Source organism: Limanda limanda, chromosome 8 (assembly GCF_963576545.1).
Source record: "Limanda limanda chromosome 8, fLimLim1.1, whole genome shotgun sequence".
In the NCBI taxonomy this organism is placed as follows: Eukaryota; Metazoa; Chordata; class Actinopteri; order Pleuronectiformes; family Pleuronectidae; genus Limanda; species Limanda limanda.
Window position 1 is genome coordinate 9,236,356 of NC_083643.1, and position 25,287 is coordinate 9,261,642.

At 43.7% G+C, this 25,287-nt stretch overlaps 1 protein-coding gene across 1 annotated transcript in view; it reads left to right on the top strand.

Moving 5' to 3' along the window:
• The window catches only part of b4galnt4a (beta-1,4-N-acetyl-galactosaminyl transferase 4a), a 143,351-nt gene that overhangs the window by 62,335 nt on the left and 55,729 nt on the right, over nt 1-25,287 (top strand). Inside the window, exon 3 of the mRNA XM_061076911.1 lies at nt 18,098-18,196. Within this exon, the coding sequence (XP_060932894.1) occupies nt 18,098-18,196 (99 nt within the window). The remainder of the gene's footprint in view (nt 1-18,097; nt 18,197-25,287) is intronic.

Consider the following 25,287-nt stretch of genomic DNA (forward strand, 5'->3'; position numbering starts at 1 on the left):
AACTAAAAAGTCCTTATTCACGTCAAGTAAATTTTGTACAAATATGGTTTCTGTCTTTTTAGCCCGTTCTTATAGCATTTATTTTTGTCAAAGTGTCCATCTTTTGTTTGGTTTCAATTTGTTATTTGATGCTGTAAAGAAACATCATGATTGACAGCTGAGAATGAATCAGGTTTGGTTGTGTGCTGTGCGTCAATGGGACTTTAATACCATGGTGATCTCATCAGGCCTGAGTCAGGTATACAATGTGTGTTGCTGGATATGTACTATGCAAAACTTGTGTAGCTGCACTATAACAATAGTATTTGGATTTATTAGGACTTCCACTCCCACTGCATCAATCTATTCGGATTATTCTCATACAGAAACAATTGAGCTCAAAGGTTAATCCCTTTGTTTTCCTGCTAATGTTGCGGCATCATTTCTATTTGTGTTTCTCTGTTTTTAGCTTTTGTTTGAGTTTTTTGTCTCTGTGCCTCCGTAACCTCCTCTCCCTCTATCAAACCTTTCTTTTTCCTCTTTTTCGTTCTCCCTTGCTTCCAGTGCTTCCCCCTTTATTGAGCTGGCGTGTGTTTCCAGTCTGTATTGTATTGTCTCCTGTGGTGAACCAGCCCGTCGGCCTCATGCCCATCATTGATCTCTGTTGTCCCCGTGCTATCCAGCCAGAGGACAGACACTCGGAGCCTGCTGATCGATCTCCTTATATGATCTGTGGCTGCCTCACCACGCCATGGTACCACCTAAAAAAGTATACAAGAGCCCCCCATCACTTCCTCTCATCCTCATCCAAACCTCCTCACCCTCTCATATCAGCTCCAGCAGAGTCTCTGCTACTCTTCCTCACTCAACCTCCTCCTCTTCATCTCCGAGCATTTTATGGGCTTAGAATAGTATTATGCTCAGGATTTGTGTCAAAATTACATCATTACCCAAGAGCATAATGATTTAATTATAATGCCATCATTTTCTTTGTCAATATAACCTCCTGAATGTGACAGATTAGAGGTCAGAAAATGTATCACTTTGTCGGATTTATCGCCACTTGTAGTGCGTTTGACTGCGCTGCACTTCTGGACATTTCAGAGTGACAAAAAATGGTTCTTTAAAAATGTTGTTTTTAAAAGTAGCCAATTCAATTACTGCAGAAGTGAAATGTATCATGCGAGATAAGAAAAACATGAAGGCCTAATTACCGAGAGGTCTTCTATCAGGATAATTACTTATTTCTAACTTTGGAAACCTAACTTCACTTAAGATTGGGTCCATGCAGTTATCCTAAGAAACAACATATTTTCATTTTTGCCAATATTGAGTTTGATTTTCAATGACTCAGATTTATTATTTAATAATTTTCCTATTAATTTATTTAACTTCGTTAGTTTCTTATAAAGTCAACATTGTTTATCCTCCAAACTCTCTTTACTTTATCGACCTTTAAAACACCGTTATCGGTCGACCTCAAGTGAATCCATCGAAACAATATTTAAGTTTGACATTTAAAAGTCTTTGTGAGTAGTTAATAAATGCAACAAGCCTCATTTACCAGCTCCTCCAATCCTTTCCACTCGATGTGCTACTTGCACGTCGTAGCAGCACTTTAAGAGAAAAAACCATTGACCAGGACGATGAATCAGCCAAGATAAACGAGAGAAGGTGATTATTCTTCATCTTTCTCTTCCTGCTTGGGGTAATGGTCTAAACAGGTGGACTAAGTAGTCTATTAATCTACTGCAGCCGACACGGCGAGTTGCTGAAGCGCCTTTCTCAGCCTCTGTTGTTATTGTCAGGATATCAATTCCTTTAAGCGTCCTCTGGGATTTATTCTGTCATTAAACAGCCGGCCGCGTTGATTTTTCTCACTTGATCCAGAGGAAGTTTGCACATATATCGACATCCAGGTCAATGCTTCTGGCTGAGAGACACGCGCTCGGGTCCGGAGCGGCCGTTTCTGTCTCCAGTGAGATGGCAGCTGGCGGGAGAAAACCAATTTTTATTGGCTTTTTCAATTTGTGCCTGACCGGAGAGTAGCAACACTATGTTAATTGCAATCTAGGAATCGATGGTGAGGTATGAGTGAGTGTCTGGTCTCTGTGCTCGTTCAAGATTGAAAATCCAGAGATCCTGAAATGACTTCTGCTCAAACTGCATGTGAAATAAAGGTTTGGTTAGCTAAATTAACGGAGAGAGACATCATGTTCAAGGTCAAATTCAAAGTTATTATCATAAATCGACTACTACGGATAATGATTCTTTATGGTACATTTACTGGCCAAGTACTAATAGCACATTTGGAAGATCCATGAATTGAAAATGTTGATCTTATCTTGCAGTGTTAAAGAAATTGGAAAAGAAATGTCATATAACATCATTTTACGGCTGAAGCTCTTTATCCAACATATATTTCAGTTGGAACACTCTTTTCATGATGAAACAATTAATGGCAACAAATGGAAAAAACAGTTAGACTTGGCACTGATTCCAGGTCAAGCAGCTTTCTAAGCTAAACAGCTAAACATCCTATGAGCCCAAATAAATACGTTTAGTGACATGTTTAGACATTTTAAACACTTGAGCCTCTGTTTTTAATAGTTTCTGTTCATCCGTCCCTGAGCAGTCGGCTACGAGTGGGAAATAGAAGCTACATTTGGTGCAAATCATCGTTTTTTTATGTTTGAGATTAATCAATTTATTTGTTTTCACCACCTCTAAATCACCCCAGGCATCATTTTCATTATTGATGATGAGTCTCACACACACAATACGCCCTCAGCGGTGTGAGCACGAACCCACAGTGGCCGGTGCTCGGGAGCTTTTTGTATTCAGCAAGTCTCCCTCACGGTCAAGAGGATTCATCAAAAGATTTTATGTTGCTGTAATTAATGCTACCACAAGAGCTTTGTTTACACAGGAGGTTTATGTGGAGGTCTATGTGCTGTCTGTGGTTAAATGGATAAAATGGAAATTGGCAAACAGCTGAAGGAGACTAACAATGTGCAGGCCAAAACATCTAGGATAATTAAAAGCTCCAACAATGAAGGATAAGTCCACTTATCAAACAGTGCCCGGCCATGCTGTGTGGTAAAACCCACAAGAACAGCAGCCCTTTGGAAATCCTCCATCTTTTCCATTTACAGAGAGCGAGTGCTCTGCGATTGGATCATTTTACACGACTGTGATTGTGTGAAATGTAGGATGAAACACAGAAAAAGATAACAGTGAGCACTTATGTGGAAAAACTGTAATTGTACCGCGGAAAGATGTAGAAAGTGGAACAAGGTTTGTACTACACCAGCAGCCGTAAAAGACAAGACTGCATATTATAGATGTTAAATGACCCGTTATACTATTCCCTGAGTTTTATGTCTCGTTGTAGGCAGGGGAGGAGGAAACAGAGGGAAATCAGGAGAGGCTGGTGGATGGACGCACATCAGACACACAGAATTGGATGGAGACGTGATGGACACAGTAGCGGCGCAAGAGCTGATGAGACCGACTTAGAGAAGGAGATTAGGAGTTGACCCCGAGCGGCCGCTGTCACAGCCAATCACTCTCCTCCTCCAGCATGGGAAAACTCTGCAATAATGCAATAAAGAAAAAAGATAACCACATTTCTAAGGAATTTGTGCCAGTAAGTTAAGATCTAATGCAAGAAAGGACATAAATTACCCACAAATACTTATATAATCTTAAGCGTGAAGTGAAGCAAAGGTCGAATTCTTTAAATACGGGTTCTCTGACAATGTGTGTGTTTGTAAAATCTCTGTACTGCAGTCGTGAGCGTTGTCCTGCAGTGTGTGGGTGTGCTGAGGATTCTTCACAGCGTCCTACAGGTGGGGGGGTGTGCACGGTGTATGTCATCCCTGATCTGACAAGACGCCTGCAGGTAGATGATATCACGACCACGCACCTGCTTCGTAGGGACAGAGGATCCAGAACAACGTGGGCGCGCTGAGAGCAGTGTCCTGGAACGAGCTATAAATTACCTCTCCACCTCCGTCCTGGATGCATGGACAGGTGGATGGATGGATGGATGGATGGACAGGAAAGAATAGTGAGGATGGGTAGAAGGAACCGAGCCAGCAGATACATAAACAAACGAAGACAAAGCAGCAGCTTGAGACTGTGGGTGAAACAGTGACGGACTATGATGAAGATTCATTATTCTTCTCTCGCAGCCATCCATCTCCACTAACGTGCGAAGACGCCACTGAATACCCACGCCGCGGAATTGGTTGTGAGTTTGCAGTGTGGGTGCTGAAATAGAGCTGATGTCAGAGAGGTTAGTGGCAGAATGATGAAATGTGAAAGTGAGGCAGAAAAGGCAATCCAAGTGTCAAAATAGTGCAGAGGTGATAAAATGTGCCGTTTATATACAGCAAGCACCTAAAATGCTGTCATATGGATATGACATTGGGAAAAATAAGTGGTTCACGACTCAGACTCAGTGAAGCCAGGGTCCGAACCCTGCAGGAGAATCTCTGGAGTATATATTTTGATTTTGATTTAGAGGCGTCCTACTTCTGTCTGCTTCCTGTGTCAGAGTTTGAAACACACACAGGTTTGTGCATTTATCTTAGGCCACTCATCGGCATAATGCATTCCCTAGCTCCTTAGCCTAACCTTAAGCATCCAAACTAAATGCACTAGCCTAATCTAAACCCCTATTCTAACCCCTAAAACCAAGTCTTAACTCTCAAACAGCCCTTTGAAGAAGTGAGGACCTCTCAAAATGTCCTCACTTTCCAAAAATGTCCTCACTCTGTAGGGCTCTATGCTTAAAATGATCCTCACAAAGGTGTCAATAAAGACACACACACACACACATAAAAACACATGAATATCAAGGCCTTTAGAAGATAGGAGAACATACATGACCATGACCAAATCAGTGTCATGTTATATGTGTTCCTGTGTTCCGGGCTCAGCTGGAGAACCTCATGTAATCTTTAGTTCATTAGAATTATTTTGAGATCAAGATTTTTGGAGTTTTAAAGTTGAACCCGTTCTTTCATTGCTTTAAGTTTGTTTTTAACAACTTTACCATCTCAGTGAAATACTGTGTGGCACAGAAAGACAGTTTGCTATTTGCTCGCCTGGTGGATATTTGTTCATCTCCCTGCCGTCTTGGCCGCTGAGTCAGAAGGTTAATTTCAGACCCTCCTGACAGCAGCCGCACGTTGTCTTCTCCAAACCAACCAGGCTGTCATTATAAGAAATACCCTGTGTGCCATAGAAGAACTTGCACAGTGTCCTGACTGTCGGTGTCGCAACAGAACTCATTCTGACATTTTCATTCTTATTTTGCTGGAAATGTTGCCCCTATTTTTAGGAGATACGTATTTTTCAACACTTTGATCTTTTAAGGAGACGACAAAAATGTCACGGCAATTTGAGTGACGCAAAGAAAAACAAAGCGTACACACAATAAGTTTTCTGTGTTGATGTCTTTGAGGGCTTCAGGAGGCCTGGAGCCAATCCCAGCCTTGGGCAGTCTATCACATGCCAGAGACAAAAAACTATTCTAAGGGCAAATTAGAGCTGCCAAGTGTTTGGTCTGCCGGAGGAAGCCAGAGCAGCCGGAGAAAACCCCACACAGAAAGACCCCACCCGCTCCACAGTGCTTAACGCTGCTCCGCCTTTCCAACCAGGTTCGACTCTTATGAATAAAATTGCATAAGTGTGACCTCGGTTCAGCCGTGTGCAGCGTGACTTGGCAATGAGATGGAGCCGTTGCCTCGGGCCAAACGGTTGCAGCGCGTTGCTTAGTGTCTCCAAGGTTACACCGGGCTGACGGGGACATTAAACACAAAGCACCGGGGCCAATTTTAATTACTCTTGTTGACAGGAGGGAATGAGGGATGTTCGCAGATGACACGGAGCAACACGGGAGGCAGGAGATGGGAGGAAAAAGAACGAGTGAGGCGTCGAGAGTTTTTTGTGTTTTGACGGAGACGGCAGAGAGCGGAGCTACAGGTGGATGCGAGCGCTTTGAACAGGTGTGCAGTTGATGAAGTGTGCTGCGGAGGAGACATTCATTCTGACACAGTTTATTAACCGGAGGCCTCCTCCTCCTCAAAGCTGCTCGTGTCTGTTTGAGTTGCACTGACAGGACCTTATAGAGGAGAGAGACTCTCCGGGAGGCAGGAGAAGAGTGTGTGCGTTTCCCGGAAGCCGAGCAGGTGTTTGAAAATTCTGGTCATTTGAAACAGAGCTAACCGAGGCACAGTTTTTTCTTTAAGACGAAAGACAGAGCCTGAAATTCTTTCAAAGCCAAAAAGGAAGAACAGGACATTTATTTTTTGAAGGAAGCAAAAAGAAATGATGGGGACGAGATGAAAATGTAAAAATCAAAAACGTAAAAAAAAGAGAAAAAGTCCTCCCCTGGTGCCACAAGCTGGGATAACACATGGTTGTGTTTGTTTGTTTGTGTGAGGTGGTGAAAATGTGTCCGGTGAATCCGGTGTGGCCACAAGCTTTTCTCATCTCCTGCCGTCTCCCACTGGCTCCTCTCCCAATTTAAAAACACTCCAACGAAGCAAAGTCGAGAAAATTGAGGCCCACCTTTGTTTTTAACCTTTTTGTTTATTTCCATCCACAACAGCTTTTGTTTTTATTTCCAGATTCCACGTTGGAACTTTTTCTTATGAGCTTGAGGTATCAAAGTTTCTTTCTCTCCATCTAGGTCTCTTTGTTTCTCTCCAGAATATGGCTTTTAGCCTGGAAGAAAAAGCAAAGGATGGTATTTGCTAGATAGCTACGACCATTAATCCTGGTTAGTTGTGCTATACAAGACTTCTGCTTGGCAAATATTCCTAAAAGCACTTAAAGAGCTTCCATAATAAGTGGTATTTTAATGCAGTTAGTCAGGGAGACGGTGATTTTGTGTTCTGCTTTAATTTTCTCTCTCTAACCTTGGAGTAAAACTTGGTTCCCATTTAATTATCTGTTCTTTTGTAGTAGAGAATAAAGAGGAAGAGGGAAGGGAAATTACCAGGGAAGAAGGATGGAGGGAGGAATACGGAGAGCTGGAGAGTGCTGGTCAGCAGAAACTCGTCTGACAGTAACGAAGCTAAATATCACAGATTCTACTGGTGGAATGAGCTTCAACACTCATTACACAGTCAATTTGTCCGGTTCGCTGTGAGGTCTTAATGTAACTGCATGCACCTAAACACACAAGGCTGGATTTATGACTAAAAAGCTTTTCTGAATACACATTATTGCACAAATCTTTTTGCAAAGTGTAGTTAAGGGCGCAACTATTTTGTGGTTGTTAATGATGTCGCCTCATAGCAAGGAGGTTCCCGGTTGGAATCTCAGTTCAGCAAAGGGATTTCTCTGTGGAGTTTGCATGTTCTCTGTGGGTTTTCTCTCGGTGCTCTGGCTTCTTCCCGCTGTACAAAGACTTGCAGATTGGGGTGAGATTATAAATTGATCGTAGGTATGAATTTGAATGGTTGTTTTTTCTCTGGAAAACCTCTGAAAGTTGAAAGGTCGTCAACGCAGACCATCGTTGAGGTCAATCCTCTGGAGGTTCTCCTGTTGTTTTCTCACATTCGGACATTATCAGGAGTTTTTTACTTTAAGGAGCAGGCACAAAGAACCCAGGAGAATGTCCACAGCAACTGACTGGGACATTTGTGTTCTCACGTACAGCCCCTGTGGATCATTTCAGGAGATTATCTGAAAGCAGCTTATGTCGGACCTGTGATCCGTCCAGGTTGCGCCCCGCCTCTCGCCCCCATGTCAGCTGGGATTGTCCCCAGCTCCCCCCACAACCCCTCAAGAGGCTAAGCAGTATAGATAATGAACGGATGGATTGAAAGTTTACTCAAAACTTCCCTGTGTGTATTGACAGTAGAAAATATAACAGTATTGCAAGGACGTTCCAGTCCATGGTCCGCTCTCGAGACATCAGGGCAAAGCAAGCTGCCCTCGGTTTGGTCCAGAACATTTTCTTCCTTTGCGTCAGAAAATGCATCGTCCTTGTGCTTGTCGCTCACACACAGGAAGAGAAATAGCCACGAGCGGTAATTGTCAATCTGTAACAGCATGCTCCAGACTGATAGCAGAACCACAGCTCGCCCACGGACCTCTCTCACAGCAGAAGCTTTGACTTGTCAAATACAGGTGTAACTAATGGCTCCATTCTATTTAGATGGCAGCGGTGCCGGGGACGGACACTGATAATTGTGTGCGCTGGCATTGGCCCCCGGTTTACTGGGACACTTAAGTGACACGGAGCCATTGTTAGTGTTATTGGTTACAGCTCTGCTTGTCTTGCTTTGACAAACAAAAAGCCTGTTAGAGCAGAAATGTGAGTGTATTTCCACTGCTGCACATGTCTACAGGTAAGGTATAGCTAGGGTTTTTCACCTTTACACAGAAAATTACTTTAACATTTAAAAGAAAAATCATTTTTATTCAGATAATGTTTCTATTGTTGTAATAAACTCAGTGTTTTATCCCAGCAGTAGGCGGTTGAGCCACGCTGTTGAAGCTTGTTCAGCGATAATGGCCGACTCCCTGTGTTCTACCTTATCAATTGTTCTTAACACATTCAGTGCAGGTAACAGACCCTTGGACTTAATGTCGGAGAGCGTTGCTTTCAGTGAATTTATTCAGCTGGGGTAAGATAAGAAGATCGATTGTAGGCATAGCTAATCTCTGTACAATCTCCATAATAGCAGTCAGGGTCCTCATCCTTTGTTCTCTTAACTTGAGATCAGAGATAATTTAGACACGACCACCTCTTATGAGTCTTATGTTGTCTGCAGCAGTTCCCCTTGAAGCCAGTTTTTATTATAATGAAGTGTATAAGTGAGCGTGCACGCGTGTGCTGAGCATCTAAGTGCGCACAGCAGCGATGGTATACAGCCACAGGCACACACTCATTTGGGAGTGCAGCTATGGATTTGAGGTTTTCATAATTTCCCAGCTTTGAGTCCGTCTGCCAATGTGTTTCCTTCTTATCTATTCATTTGCAGCATGAAAGCTTGAGAGTCTGTCAGAATGTGTGGGCCAAATCATCTCAATCGCACCCTGGCTGCTGGTTACAGGTCATAAACTCCTCCCCCTCCATGTTAGTGAATGGGACAGGTACCAAACTGCAAGATCAACAAATTAAAGGATTTTTTTCTCAAAGACGCTTTCTGCCATTCTATGTGGCTCTAACCAAACTGATGTTTCTCCAAGTGGTTTCAATGAGTTATTTCATCCTGTAGAATTGGATTGAAACATTGTGATTGACAGCTCAGACTGGCCTGGGAACCGTCGGGACTTCTATACCTGGGACGTTTTATGTTATTATACTGAGATGAAGTGGAGGAAGTGGAGGAAGTGGAGGAAGTCGAGACGTGTCGTCCATTTTGATATATGTTCCAGACTGAAGGCTCAACATTTACTTTTCTCCTCCACTGGACTTTGTTTGTGTGTGTGTGTGTGTGTGTGTGTGTGTGTGTGTGTGTGTGTGTGTGTGTGTGTTTGTGTGTGTGTGTGTGTGTGTGTGTGTGTGTGTGTGTGTGTGTGTGTGTGTGTGTGTGTGTGTGTGTGTGTGTGTGTGTGTGTGTGTGTGTGTGTGTGTGTGTGTGTGTGTATGGAGAGTTACCTCATGTTACACCCTTGGTTTCAGGTCAGTGTAGCTGTTAACTTTAAAGTCAGAGTCGTTAATGTCCTGGCTGCTAAGGTTTTGTTGTGTGCGATAAACACACAGTGTTATACACACATTCTCAACACGTAAATACAAACTCAACACACTGTTGCTATGTTCAGAGACAACAACAAAGACCTTTTCATCACAGTAAAGCACCTCACGAAATTGGCATGCCACCATTTTAAACTATTTTCAAAACACTTTTATATCTACGACCTCGCGTCACCTATAGGAAAGCACAAGTATAGACTTGATGAGCCATTTCAACACCTGCAGAAGGAATGCAAACTAGAATTTCAAACACATACACACACGCGATACAACCTCGGTACTAAACAAATATATTAAAATCCTTTGCCTGCAGGTGGCTAGAGTGAATGTCTTTGCTCAAGCGTTCACGTACCATGTGATTTACAGATTTAATCCAAACCAGCAGACAGTCAGATTAGCTTCTGCTACTTTCCATCTGAACCTGCTGGTTGTTTTGCTAATTAGCATTTTTGTGCAAACAGAGGAAACTGCAGAGCGAAACGAGCAAACACTCGCCAGATGTTCCCAGCATTTGTCTGATTTTAAACACAGGCTCTCTCAATGTGTAATGTTCTTCTATTTACAACGGCAGGAAATATGCAACTCTTAATGAGTTGAATGCATTCACAAACAATAAAGCAATGTATATGGTTTATTCCTTTTGATTATGTAGGAAAAATCCACCTCCACCCTCATGGGGGAAAAAAAGTTTTCTCCACCATTTGCCTAAAGTGATGTTATATGATTTGTTTCTGGAAAAGTTGAAAGCTGGTGGAATTGTGTGCTTTAAATAAAATATGTTGGAAAGTCAGCGAAAAAATAATATTTATCTGCACCTGAGATAAAATTGATAAAATTTTGGCAAAACCGAGAAGATTTTGTCACTGTAAACCGTCTCATGAGCGAGTTGTGCGTCCGGGTCCTTCTCTGTTTTCCACCTCAGTTTCCCTGCAGCTGGCTCAGTGTTGATTTGTTCAGACTGAGAACCAAGCAGGAGGACGATGACTGGCAGTCGACTGTTTGCTTCTTCTGTTCTCCAGCTGCCCCACGTCAGACCCCATCAGTAGTAGTCAGCCTGCACAGAAAACCTAACGTGGATATTAAACCTTTTGTTTCATAAATCCTTGTTCTCCTCCAAACCTTTTTCGAGATGCAGAATAATGCGTTTAGCTGCTCGGACAGTAAAACGTGCAGCACAGCCAGGGAAGCATAAGGCTGCAAGTCAGATGCTGGATTCCTGTTTTGAACGAGACGTCTGTTTTTTCTTTCTTATAGTGTGTTATTCAGGTTTTTTGTGTTGCTTTGTGGAATGTAAAAAGGCCACAGTCTGAGGAGAGCTCTTCACTCGCACAGACAACACTGCTCCTGAAGCCCGAGCACCTTGGCAGTATTCTGGCTGATACTTCTGCATCATCCCTGTGGCATGTGACAAGTTTCTCTACGTTTATGCACGGCTAGCGACTGGTCTAGCACTCCCCCCGAATAAAGCATCTACATCTCCTACACGTTTATCATTTATCGGGCTTGAGGACTTTATAGAGACCGAGGCTGAAAAAAGGAGCTGCAGCGGCAAGAGGACAGTGATGTGTTTTCTGAACATCCGAGCAAGTAAACCTTTTCAAGTAATAACCGGAATTAAGATAATGAATAAAACTCTTAAGCATTTCTCCCTCCTTACTTCTCCCAGACGCTTCTTTGTTGAAGCTCGACTAACATTGAACTTGTAATGATAAAAGGCACCAGAGTGTTTATCCTGCGGCTGGAGTGAAGCACCTCTCAGCCTTAATTGCAGTGAAAAGATTACAAAGCAAACAATCAAGCAGAGAGTTTAAGGTTCCTCCGTTCTCTCCCTGTTGTCCTCAGTCAACCAAACATTTACATACTGCTGGAAATACATTTTATTATATATATTTTTTTTCGGATTTTTCAATTTGAGCCCCTGAGACAACACATTTAGGTTTTTGTAAGAGCACCTGAGACGTGACTGCACAAAAGTGACTGCGGAGACAAAGCTCTTCGGACCAGTATCGATCCCGAGAGAGAGAGAGAGACTCCTCCACACAGACATCGTCCTCACACGCCTGCTGCATCGATGAGAGCTCAAGAGAGACAGAAACCCAACCACCTTGTCCCAGGTCCAAATCCATAAATGTCACAGTCTGCTATGCACGTACCTTCTCAGTGTACGTCATATATGTACATGTGATTATAAATGCGTGGTGCATTCCCAGTCGGCCCGACTCTGTTCCTATTCCACACATCCTCATCATCTAATTAAAATCACTGTGCTGTAAGTATTCATGTAGGATAATGATTGCTCATCCTCTCCCTCTTTCTCCATCAACTGTCTTTCCATCTCTTCCCTTCCCTCCATCTCTCTCTCTCCTCGTCTCCTTTGTATCTTATTGTGTCGCTGCCGTACTCATCTCTGCACCATTAATCTTCCGACCAATGAATTGGAGCCTCTGACTCTATCACTCCTATTATCGACTGCAGCCGTCCCCTAGTTATGTTCCATTTCTCTCCCCCTCTTTCCACTGGTGTTCCCTTGACCAGCCTTGTAATTACTTACATGAATAATGCAAGCAGCGAGACAAAAATAGTTGCACTCCCTCTTTTTTCTTGGCCGGGAGTTGTTCTCCTATAGTTTAACTGAATGCACTTGGGCTGATTCCTGTTCGGCAGCGCCAGCCATTTTGTTAAGGAAGAAGACAGGGATTTGCTTGTAAGAGCACGAGGGCTCCCAACGCTTCGCTCTTACCGAACTAGAACGGCTGATTGTGGGATCAAGGGGCAGATTTATTCAACCTCAGAACGCTCACGAGTGCTGATCCCGTATCACGGAGGTGGTTCCCAGGACAATCCTCTTCATTAATCAGCAGGCAGAGCAGCACATCACCAGTGCATGCTACTGTACGAATAAAGAATTCAGTTTCCAGCAGTGTTTGTTGATGAGCCTGAGTGAGACGTCTATCAAAGTGCTGGATAGACAATATGCTCATTTTACTATTACCGGCAATACGTATAAATCTTTTAAACATTGACACACCTGACTTTGTCTCCACCCCGGAAGTAAGTACACAGAATTTGACCAAAGGCAGCCTTGTTCCTGGCTGTATATTTAAATATCAACAATAAAAGTACTTTACTGTACTTTTTTGTTGTTGTAGAGATCAATAGCTGCTCATGTGCGATAATGATTTGTGTCTGGATTAGTTATGGGCTGTCATCATCGCGATCTTTTTAAAAGAGACATTATCGGTTTTCTGTTGTTCCCTCTCCTCGTGTTTTCTGGTGGATGTGAAACTGCATTAAGCCCAAAGTCTGTCAAAGAAAACACTGAAGCTCCGGAAACGCCTCGTCAGCAGATATGCGTTAGTATAATGAAACTAAATTTAATCGCACTGTTTTTAAAGGGCAGTTTATTAAATCTCAGTGCAGTAAAGGCCACAATATCCTCAGCTTGGTAGACGCTGACCTCCTTAGACATCTCTCTCCATCGATTTCTGCTTTTGTCAGGTTTTGTCCGATTCGATGTGCTGGTCAACGATAGCTAATGTCCTAACCTGTGTTGAGGTCGCCATTATTGTTCCTCCAAGGTGGGATTCAGAAAAATACAAGTGACACACATCATGTCGGGCTTTATGCGACTCCTTTCACTCAGAAATTCTTCAGAGCTTGTCGAGAAAATCACAGGTTTCCTTTTTGTTCCATATTTCGCTTCCTTTGGTACTAAAAGACCCCAGGACACCAGCATGTGAAAAGCTGTGCCCTGCTGCTTCATCTTTTCTTTAAAAAAGCTTCAATGCTTCCATCACGCTCCAATGAACGCTTTTCATGCTCATTTGCACAAAAGATTCCGGAATTGCAGGAATCACTTTGAGCCCAATTCATTGCATGCCTCCATTTCCTTTTCTTGAATCAGAATCCTAAGTTTAGCATTTCACATGGGGAGAATTGTGGAGTTAACAATGGATAAGGTTAGGAAACACACTGTGTTTTATGATTAATGCATGGTTTTTGATCATGTGGAGCAGTTGATATGATTGGGACTGGCAATGGAAAACCCTGCAGTGGCCACGGGACCTCGTTGGATTCAATTTGAATGAGCGTAGCACTCGATAAACATTAATTTCACAGAAGGATATGATGGATTATGATGTTGCATATAGAAACCGTACATCTACATTGTAATAAACTTCTGTGTAATAATTCACACATCTGAAAGCAGGCAGACCCTGCTCTGTTCGGTCTGCCCACCGGAGGGATTCTGGCAGCGCTCGGTCACGTCAGACTCTCTCTGTGCCACAGGGATTTCTGAGAACTCGGCTGGCACCACCGCGTTGCACTACCAATCAAACGGCTTCTTCACTCACTCTTTTTCTCTTTATGGCTCCATGGCTCACTGCTTTTTCTCTGTTGAATTTGTCCCTGTTCGTCTCTCTTGTGTTTTGTTGCTTATTCTTCTTCCTCTCTCTGACACTTTTTATGTTTTTATTCTCTCCTCTTCGTCTCTCCTCTTCATTTCACCCCTTCCCTCTCTATGATTGTGTATAGACCTCTATCTCAGGTTGTACATCACACTGGTGTTAACTTGTCACAGGCTGGAATTGTCCAGAACATGGTGATGTACAGTCGGTATCCAACATTGTCGGAAGCACAATATATGATATTTTTCTATTTTTTTCGAAGCATCCCTACTTTTTCCGATTGTACAAAAGTGAAGCTAAAACATCCCAGATACTGCTGTTGCCATCTTGCGGTTTTGACATCATGTCTGCTAAATTGTGATCATGTGAAATTATGGTATCATGTACCGTCGGTCAAAGCTTTAGTACGATCCACCTCATTTGCATTACATCAAATTAATAATTTAAAACAAACACTTGAACACTTCTGGTTGGTTCATGTCCCATTCACCAACACGGAGGAGGCATGGTGTGTGAGCTATACTGCAGTAATCTCATGTCGTTCACCTATATATACTCTCTGGTTCTTTGTATTCAAATCCTACTGTAACTTAAGAAACATCTCGAGAGCCGGGACACGTCACAACTTTTCTTCCTGCTGATGAATCGCTGTGATTAGTCGTTGCCACAGTCTTCGCTTCCAGCTGCACTTATTAATATATAAGTACAGGGAACGTTCACTGTTGATTCAGCAAGACCACAGGATGACAAATTGGAAGCATCTATATCATCATTATGGAGGGAATAATTACCATACTGTATGTCTTTGTGGTGGTTATCATGAATGAAAAATGGAGAATTATGTAATTATTCCACGCTGGTTATTAACTTTCGTATTTGCGGCAGCTTGAAATGAATCTATGATTTGTGGACATTTGGGAGCTGTCCGAGCTGAGCTCATTTACACGGGTTATCATGGTGGGTGAGGAGATTTGTGAAATAATCTCCCTCTCCCTCTCCCCCCTCTCTCTTACACACTCCACCCACCTCCCTCCCCCTCCCGGCAGACTGGGGCTTGTTTGTATTTAATAAGGGAGATTAATTAAGCTCGTTGGTATTCTAGGACACTGGCTCCAGTTGTTTCCCTGGGCTGAGATCAGCAAGGGCATCAATTGAGTTTTTTTGCCGTTTGAACGCGGGGAGTCAGGAAGGAGTCGAGCCGGAGGCCGGCGCCCTCCACAGCGAGGTGTTCTACTGTCGGATGATTGGACGGTTGGATGAACGGTTATCGGTCGACAGAAACTCTCTGTCCCGACAGCTCATCCATCAATCAATCCCTTCTGTGATGAACTGCTCGGCCGTGCGTGTTCATACATGAAGCAGCTCGGTGCAGCTTTAATTAATCGCCACTCGGCCTCACTCTCTCTGTCTCGGACACTTCGCTGCCGCGGCAGACAAATGCCCATTCGGGTTTGAGTGAAAGCAAACAGCAATATAAACATATGATGAACAGTCGCTCTCATCAGTGTGATTGATATTCCCTGTTTTAACGCATAGGGTAGTTTCACGGACCCTCTAGCATCAACTTTAATTATGAATGAAACACGATCACACAGTCCTGGGCCCTGCTCCTGCCAGAAACCTGTGGAGCTGCCTTCACCTTAAGAGACTGTATCTGCAATGAGGACATTGAGCCAAAGTGTTAAGTCAATATAGAGGTAAAGAAAAAAGTATAGAGCTAATGAAGGCTGTTAGTGCAACCTTAGGTCAATGAGTTTAACTGTGTATCTTAGTATTGCATCGATGAGCAGACTTGGAGCTGGCCCGAGCTGAGGCAGCGCTTCAGGAGAGCGGCGTCTCTCTGAGTTACGCTCACAAACTCCGGCGGTGATTCAGAGTTCAGTCTCTCAGAGTCGACGACGTTTTATTCCCCCCAAAAAACGCTGCCGCTTTAAATCACAATCAGCGGCTGCAGGTCCCGGAGTCCTTTAGCTGCACGGATTATCTCTCATCTTCACTCAAACAGTCACTGCACCTGTTCTAATAGAGAGTGCTGATTAGACGGCAGAGCGACCGCCCGCAACCGAAACATCCCCCCCGCTCTCCTGGTTCACAGCAGAGAGCCAGAGACAGTCCGAGGTCTGAGGTTTATTAGTGATCGCGACATCGAGGCTGAAAGGAAAACAACGCTCGACGCTCTAGGTGGTGTTTAATGTTAATGAGGGAACAGGGTTGTAATGATCTGGATGCAAGAACTGGACCGACTGCAGAAGTTAAACTTTGCAAACATGTTTTTTCCAGATTTTAAGTCACTGCACACTTCTCTTGCATTAGATGTTGTTGAAATAGGATAAAGTACGAGGTGGTGTTAATACGAGTTCTGATATCTGGAAGCTAGTATAGGAAAGTATCAGAACCAACAATAACAACTTGTTTTTCAGTATCAGGACATTGCTCCCACAAAGAGGTTTGTTTTTGTCTATGTTAGATTCGGGGATGGTCAGGAAGTAAAACAATTCAATTATGGTGCAGATTTTTTACAATTTATTTAATTTATCAGAGAATAATTCATGGTTCTTGATGAAAAGAATCAAGCATATTTAAGGGCCTGATGTCTATGAGTGTGTTCAGATTCAAATTAAAAACAGGATTCTGGTGAACTTAAATGTGGTTTCATCAGGGAACTGTTGAATGCATACTTTCTACTGAGTGCTATTTGAGTTTAGTAAGCAGCCCAATCTTCTCTCGCCCCATTTTTAACTCACGCTGTGACAAGAACTTATATTTAGATAGTGAATCTCATCAGATGGAGCCAGAATGCATCTGTCTTTGCACTAAGGCCATAATTGAGGACTACCCAAACCATTTTTCATAATGACAAGATCCAGATCTGGCAATAATAGCATAATAAGCCATAATTAAGTATAATTTTGTCTGCAATTCACTTCTAAAAAAATCTGGTTTCAAAGAGTGCAAACAATTCCAGATTTATCAACCTTTATATTTTAACGACAGCTGAGCCCCTGTCTTACACCTTCATTTCCCTGCTTCATGTTTCATGTGAGACCCAATTTAATATGAATGTTGTGTACTTCACTCACTGGAAACTTGAGAGTGAGTCTTTGTGTACGCTCAGACAACAGGAAGTTTACGCTCCTCTTCGCAGACGGGACCCCTCGTCACTTTTCTATATTATCATCTTCACCGATTTCTTCTTGGAAACGCCTGTTCCGCTTCCAAAAAAGTATTTTTCCTCCTCAGATTTTCTTGTAACAACACTGGTGCTTTCAGGAATGCTGAAAACCTCTCCGGCTCGACTCTGTGGAGGCATGCCTCTGTTTGACATCTCTGCTAAGTGGAGGATGCTTTGCTACTCATTTAACAGGCCCACAACTCAGTTCCTCCTCTGGGAGCACGGCTGGTTTATATCTGCTCACAGCTGGCCCGAGAAACCTGCACGCTCTCCTCCTCCGTCCTGCCCGTCACACCACGACATTAGCATTAACATGGCCTCTAATACAGCAGAGCACAGAGGCTGGCTGCAGCACAGGGCTAAATCCCCGATCAGGGGGAGAGTTCAGGCTCCCCAGAGAGGAGGTCTTGGCCGCCAGGGCGGATGGTGAGAGCAGGCTGGAGATTAGGGCTTTGGCGAGTCAAACGCTGGATTAGCAGTGAATGTTGGAGAGGAGATTCCACAGGGTCTTAGTCGAGGAGCCTTCTGAGAAAACGACCCTGTGTTTCCTCGGTCTGCTCTTTCATGATATATATGTGTGTATGTGTGTGACTGTATGTGTGTGTGTAATGCTGATTGATGCCTAAGCAAATTACAAAGAGCTGTCTCACAATGCTACTTAATCCCATATATCAATTATGTCACTTCAGGTCACCTCAATAATAAATGATTTCCCCATCATTCGTTTTTCTTTCTCTTCCACCAGTGTTTCTTCTCTGTAGTTAAAGATGAATAAGTGCGTCATCTAACTTTCTTTTTCTTTTCTCTTTCAAGGACGATGAGCCAATCACAGGAGGGTCTGATGGAAGAGGCCACACCCGCATCCGGAAGTTCCTCAGCCAGAGGCACAAGAAAATGCCATGGAAACCAGAGGTAAAACACATTTCCTTCATCTTTTAGAGTGGAATAATAATCACAATGTTGAGTTCCTTCATTTGCTTTGAAATGGGCCTTTGTAATAATAATAGGTTTGGATAGAATGATGTAGAATATAATTAAGCTGCAGATTTGATTCTCTCCCTAGCTTGTTAAAAGCAGGGGGTCAGACACAGACCCACTTTGCCTCTGGTACGATTGCTGGAGGAACTAAATGCACCTCATGCCTGTGATGATAAATGAATGTGTCACGGTTGATAATTTCTCTTCCAAATCCAATTGCTGGTTATATTTCCAGGCGCCTATGACCTGAAGACAACAAGTCGATGTGATTCCTCCTAATTTTTCAGCTCACTTACTGATGTAGTTTACACCTACTGCAACAAAGGGGGCAGCGGATGGAGGAATTTCAACAGATTTGTGATAAGGAAAGCGGCTCTACATTTGTAACCTGTTCAGCAGAGTTTAATTTAAGGGTGTGTGTGTCTGTGTGTGTGTGTGTGTCTGTGTGTAACTGATTAATTAGTGGTTCTCTACCTGGGGGTAAAGTTTAAATGTCTCTGCTGGGCGCAATAGTATTTAGCTCTGGGCAAACCACCGATAATCTGACATTTCATACTCACAGCACGAGACATTACTGTTGCATTAGTTATCTTCAGGTATTTCAGTTGGACATCAGTGATTCTGTTCGTACAGCACAGTGTGAGCCTGATAATATTATTGTATCTGTTGTTTCGGATTCTCCTGGTTGAGCCAGTCTTGAGATAGGTTGAGTTTTGCATGCTGCTGCTGCTCGCCCCTGTGTGGGAAATCCATCCATTTGTTATCTGTACCGATTATCCTTTGAGGCTCAAAGGGGGGAAACTGGAGGCAATCCCAGCTGACATTGGGAAAGAGGCAGGCTAGACCCTGGACAGGTCGCCAGTGTATCACAGGGCCAGCAGGCAAACTCACATTCACATCTACGGACAATTGAGAGTCTTCTATGAACCTAAACTTGGGAACCTGGAGCCGACACAGGGAGAACATGCCACCTCCACACAGGGATTTGAACAGGGAACCAAAGCAGTTCCCCCAAAGTTCGCTAGCTCCAGGGGAACGTTTCTGCAGGCGAAATCAAACTTGAGTTACCCTGCCATTGCCTGTATGCCCTCTCTCTGCACTCCAATGAATCAAACACAAACTAATTCAAGAAGTCCTATATTTAAAGCTGAAATACATCCCTAAACTCGCATCCCTACGTTTCCTTTGCAGCGTTGTCGATTCTGCTTTGTGAGTTGTCACGACGCCAGATGATGTCTGTTTTTATGTAACATGGCCTAGAAACATCTGTTGCCTGAATATTGAAGGGGCCTGAATCTAAATGCGGGCGATGCTTTTGGAATAATTTAAATCGGTACTACTTAGAAAATGAGAAGTCACATTGATGTGAAGCAGCCAAGCTAGGACGGCAGCCAAAGCAGCTCTGTGAATGTGGACCATGCAGACTAATTGCACAAATGTAAATGGATAACACGGCCTGATCACAGCGGGATGCTTTATGATGAGCTTCCTGTTGTTTGTTTCGTCTCATGTTTTTGCTTCAGTAGGTGAAATCTGTTAAAAGCAGGACTTCCTTGCACCAGGAGATATGTTTCATTGACCAGCCGGGATCTCTTATTTATGGTTTGGATCGAAAGAAGCGAAAAAGCCTCTAAAGGGAAATACATTTTCCAACATCCACCCCGAATACATTTTAGATTAAGCGTGACTGGCTTCGAAACTCACTTGCAGAAGTCAACATGACATTTCTTTGACTTGTTTCCAACCTCCCCCCCTTTAAAGCAACATGGAATTCACGCCTGTGAATATTCCACGAATCCAGCATAACTCGACTGGAGTTTTCTTACATCTCTATAAATTTGCATCCTCAAAACATCTCTTCTTGTCTGCTATCCGACTTCTGGGATGTCAGACCAGAGCCAATTCCGTCAGAAACCACAGAGTGCAGCCGCGCCTCGGCTCCCTTCACCAGCTATGAGCTCTAATTACCAGCACTAACTGGTTTTCCTGATGCACAGCCAAGGAGGCAGAGGTCTGAGGGACCACTGAGTTGGCGCTGTCGGAGGCATGGACTCAGGCGGGTGGAGGCAGAGCAGTGCCATATGCCAGCTGTCACCGACTGGCAGAGGTCACACGGGCATCCTGGAAGATGCTGACTTTCTTGTGCATGAGCAGAGAGACAAGAAGATAGAAGCAAGGAAGGAAAAGTCTGAATCCTTTGAGTGAAGTGCTGCTGGTTGTGACCTTCCTTGGCTGGTTGTCAGTCAACACTGGCGACTTCATGAGCGTCCCCGCCCTGTGAACTCGTCCACAGGTGGCTGCGGATTAGATGAGGCGCCTCTTCGGACGTACCCTGTTTATATATCTGTCAAGATCCTCAGCAGGTCAAGGACACAGCACAGAGGTCAGACAGGAAGAGACGCTGCACTTGTTTAAAGAGACGAGCGGCCCATGCCAGGCAGGAAGGGATAAATGGTTATTTGCAGCAAAGCCGACATGGATCCGGAGAGAATTTATAGCATAATGAACAATTTTATTTAGTCAGGAGCAGAAAGAAAATGACGGTAAGAGGGATTAGTGACACTTAAATCATGGTGGAATTTCATATCAACGGGGGGGGGGGGATTCTACGTGTCTATTTAACACGAATCAACACAGATAGATGGAAGACGACAGGTAACGGAAAGATTCAGACACTTGGTCCTCTGGTTGCTGTAAAAACAAAGCTGGAGATGTGGAGATGAGGTGTGTGCGTGTGTGTGTGTCTGTGCGTGTGTAGATTTGGATGGCATATTATTCATCACTCAAGGGGGGGGGGGGGGGAGTAAGATATTGTAGCACAGACATGACTCAGGTGGGAGCAGTCGTCAACGCTGGCTTCTCGTGCAAAAACACACGCAGTGACACGACAGGGGGAGGAAACGGATCTTCCTCTCTCTCTCTCTCTCTCTCTCTCACCCTCACGTCATCCCACCGTATCAAATAAGAGTGAGTAGACTGGGGGGGGGGTGGGAGGATGCAAAAACACTCCTCTCTATTCCCTCGGTCTGTCTGTCTCTCTCTAAATAGACGGGAGGCAGAGATGTGATTTCTCTCACCGGCCTCTCATTTCATTTTGGGTGAGTGATCGACAGATTGTGGCAGGAGATGGAAATAAAAACAAATCTGCTCATCCTTCACGCTCTGCCTCCCATTCTCCCCCCATTCCGCCCCCCCTCACATGTTATATCCTTGGCATGACGGAAGACATGTAATTGTAGGACAGATGGCAGATTATACAAAACCCTCAATAGAGCAGGAGATGAATTTGAAGCTGGATCATAAATGAACCTTGTCTTTCTTCCTCCGTGTGAAATGAGTTCTCATTATCTCCCCTCTCATAATTCCTTTAAACCGCTGTACCTTTGAATTCCCCTCCTTTTCCCTCACTCTACCTTCCCACTTATCCTACTTTCATTTCTTTCCCCGAATTGCTAATGAGAGGAGGGCGATGGAATAGAGGGAAAGTACAAATGCCCTCTGTGAAGTCGGATGTATTTCACAAAATGCTACCGTGACATTCCTATCGTAGCCACAGAGACTAACTCCCGTGCAAAATGTGTCATTTGATCTTTTCATTCCTCGCTCACGTTTCAACTTTTCATTAAAACTGCAGGACAGTGTTTCCGATGCATCGACAGTGAGGTTTTGACGCCGTCTCCTAGGGATGGGGGGAAAAATCCATTCAGTTACAAATCGCGATTCTTGTGAATGACTATTTTAAATAGCCATGCTGCCTTCCAAATCGTGTTTTTTTTTTAAATAAATTAAAAAAAATTTTAAATATTTTTTAAGCATATTTATTGGTTTATACGGGGGGGATACAGGGGGGGAGCAACATCACCCCAGAGCATGTTGACCAGCTCTTGTTTTTGCACAAGAATCTTAACATACCCAAGCACTAGCTTTGTATCGCCTACATGCAAACAACAATAGCCTACTTTTTGTTTATTTCAAAGTTTATATTTTAAGTAAACTTTTATTCATTCTATTTAATTTACCTTTTATTTATTGTTTAAAAGTAGCCTAGGTGGCATACATTTCTTAATCTGTCAGTTTGTGTGCAGTTGACTGGGGCTATACAATAATAGGGCACATTTTTATTTATTTTCTCTACTGGCTGCCCGGCAGTCATTAAGTTAATGTTAATATTTGAAATAAAACTTGTAAAGCTCTTAGTGAATTTGACTGTGTTGTATTTGAAGGTATGATTCAACATTTTTCCATGGTCCAGTATTTAAAAAAAAAAAAAATAACCAAAAGAAATCCCAGGAAATCGTAACATCGAATCGCAATACCCACAGAATCGCAATACATATCGTATCGCCACCTAAAGGCCGGCCCATGCTTCTGCATTGTCAGGGGCCCGCAGGCACGCAGCTGTAACGCAGGACTCGTTCTCATTCATGGTTTTCCAACCGTTGCACGGGTTGCCATGCAATTCCCCGCCAGAACACTAGGCGGAGTAATGTTTTTTGTCGAAGTCGGATCTTCTTCGCGTGTGGCACGAAGAAGAGCGAAATATTTACATCGCCACGGCGGCTCCTCAGAGCCTTTTTCTGGCGGAAAAATCCGCCGGTTAGTGACGGGTTATACTAGTGGTCATAGTGTCTGATCTCTTCTGCCAAGTGCTCTTCTATTTGGTCCATATTCGTTCTTCTAAATCTTCCGTGGTTTCCGGGCATGAACCGGAAATGCGACTCCGGAAATGATGTAGTTAGCAGACCAATCACAGCCCTTGCAGGCGGGTGACGCTTGCAGGGCTTTGCCGTATAGTTAGAAAAATTGGCCGACACACGTAAGGACGTAGGAAGGGCCGTGAGGGGCCCGGCGGGGCTCTTGCGTCTCCGGGCCCGTGAAAACGCAGAAGCATGCGCCGGCCTTAAGTATCGTGATAGTATCGTATCGGGAGGTCCCTGCCGATTCCCGTCCCTACCGTCTCCCCTGCTCTCCCGGCGGGACTGAGCTGCCTGGTGTTGTATATACCTCTCAGTGCGGCCTCAGCCAAGAACATCATGTCTCACTTTTCTCCTCCGACGGGGATTTACGGTGTCAGTTGGTGCGATTGCTCGTCAGTGGGTGCGCAGAGCGGCCGTTTGTCAGCGCCTCGGTGCCAGCGGGGGAACGCAAAAGGCTGCGACAGATTTCCCAGAAAGGGAGACGGCCTCCCAGAGGAGCGAGAGATGGGGGGGGGGGGGGGGGAAAGCAAAGAGGATTGTCTGACTTGTACTCTGTTTGATAGTGCAAGCAGATGGGTGAGGGAGAGGAGATACCGGAGAGCGGTGGAGATGGAGATACGCGAAGACAAGCTCGCTGAAATCTGGGTGCGTGGATGTGTGGGAAGAAAGGCAACACGGCAGCAGTGTGTGTTTGTGCCCAGCAGTATCTTACTCTTTTCTTTTTGTCTTTATCAATCAGTGGTTTTCTTACTCAGCTTCTTCTCTGTGCACCTCTCATTTCCTCCATCCACGTTTCTCTTTACTTGTCTCACTCCCCTTGTTTGACAGATGGCATTGCTTTCCTCCCTCTCCTCTCGTTTCATGGCAGAGCCGTATAGGTGCCGTGTTGCTGTGAAACTGTGGGAGCTATTTATAGCCGAGGATGGCAAAGGGGGGGGGGGGGGGGGGGGACAACCTTTGGACAGCGATGGGAGTGAGGAAGAGGTGGATGGAGGGAGAGAAAACAGGATTTTCATTATGTGCCCTGTGCTCTGTCTTCAAATGACACGGGCATGTCAATGCTTTACTTTAATTTGTCAGACGTTAACATTTACCTTTGTGTTAGTAGAATATTTTGGGATAGCTGTAGAGGGCAGATACCCACGGAAGCTCTGAAAGGCAAGTTCATATTGTTTTGACAGTTTTTTTTGTTTCTTTTCTTTTCCATTTGTGAAAATAGGTAAAGAAAAAACCGACAAACTAAACTAAACAAACACAAAAACACTTAAGAGGCGCATGGAAAAGAAAACCTTTTTTTGTCACGAGCTTGGTGTTTTGATTTTTTTGTGATGTCTATTTTGGCAACAAGAGGCTGATGTGCAACCTGGCACCACTAAGATATTCTGGAAATTTTTTCTTTATGGATTGTTTTCGGTTTTCTTGCACTCTAAACACAAGGTACATCGAGTTATAGAGTGTTAGCATCTAACATTACTGTCATGTCTTTCTTTGGGATAGAAGTTTATGAAAATTTTCTGCCAGGGAGACAAATCTGGTCAAATAGAAACAACACCTGAGTAGGTGAAGCACAGGGCTGAGTTTGATTCCCATTCAAGGTGAACTCGACGGTCCAAAGGGACATCGGGAGTTGTCACTGTCTGTCTGGTGGTTTTTAAACTGCTCGTGGATTTCTGCCTCTTGAAAATAACCAAATCCTGACCAAAAACAGGTTTACATAGATTAAAAAAAAGTCAATTACAGTTAAAATACACAATTGGATATAAAACACATGGCTCAGTACTTCAGGGAAACGAAAGATAGAGGTGTGTGTATGAGTCGGCTGAAAGGACCATGAATTTGTTTTATCACAGCTATAAGAATGTCAGTATTTTTGAATACCTATCAATTCCTGGGTGTTGCTGCAGGTTCAGCAGCTGCAGAGGAATGTGAGTCCGCCCTGTCGTTACCTGCAGGTCCCAGCATCGAGCCACTCTGTGCCTGTAGTGTTTCAGATCAGACATATTGAGCATTATGACCCTTTTTTTCAGTTTAATTTAAAGTCGTCAAATGCAACTCTAATTTCACTGGTTGCAAGATTTCCGCTGGGTCTTAAAAAAAGTTATTAAAAATCCAAAACTTAATAATCTGAATTTTAGGAGTATTAGATATGTTCAAGTACTTTGGGGCTTTTAGTTTATGACAAGTTATTATAAGTTTACATGTATTAAATGCTGCCTCCATTGACCTTTACAAAATGTTGGCAGCATACTGTAAAGTCTCTGTGTGTTGAAGTTCTTTCTAAACTATACAGATATTAGCACGCTATAATAAAACTACAAACAAGACCAA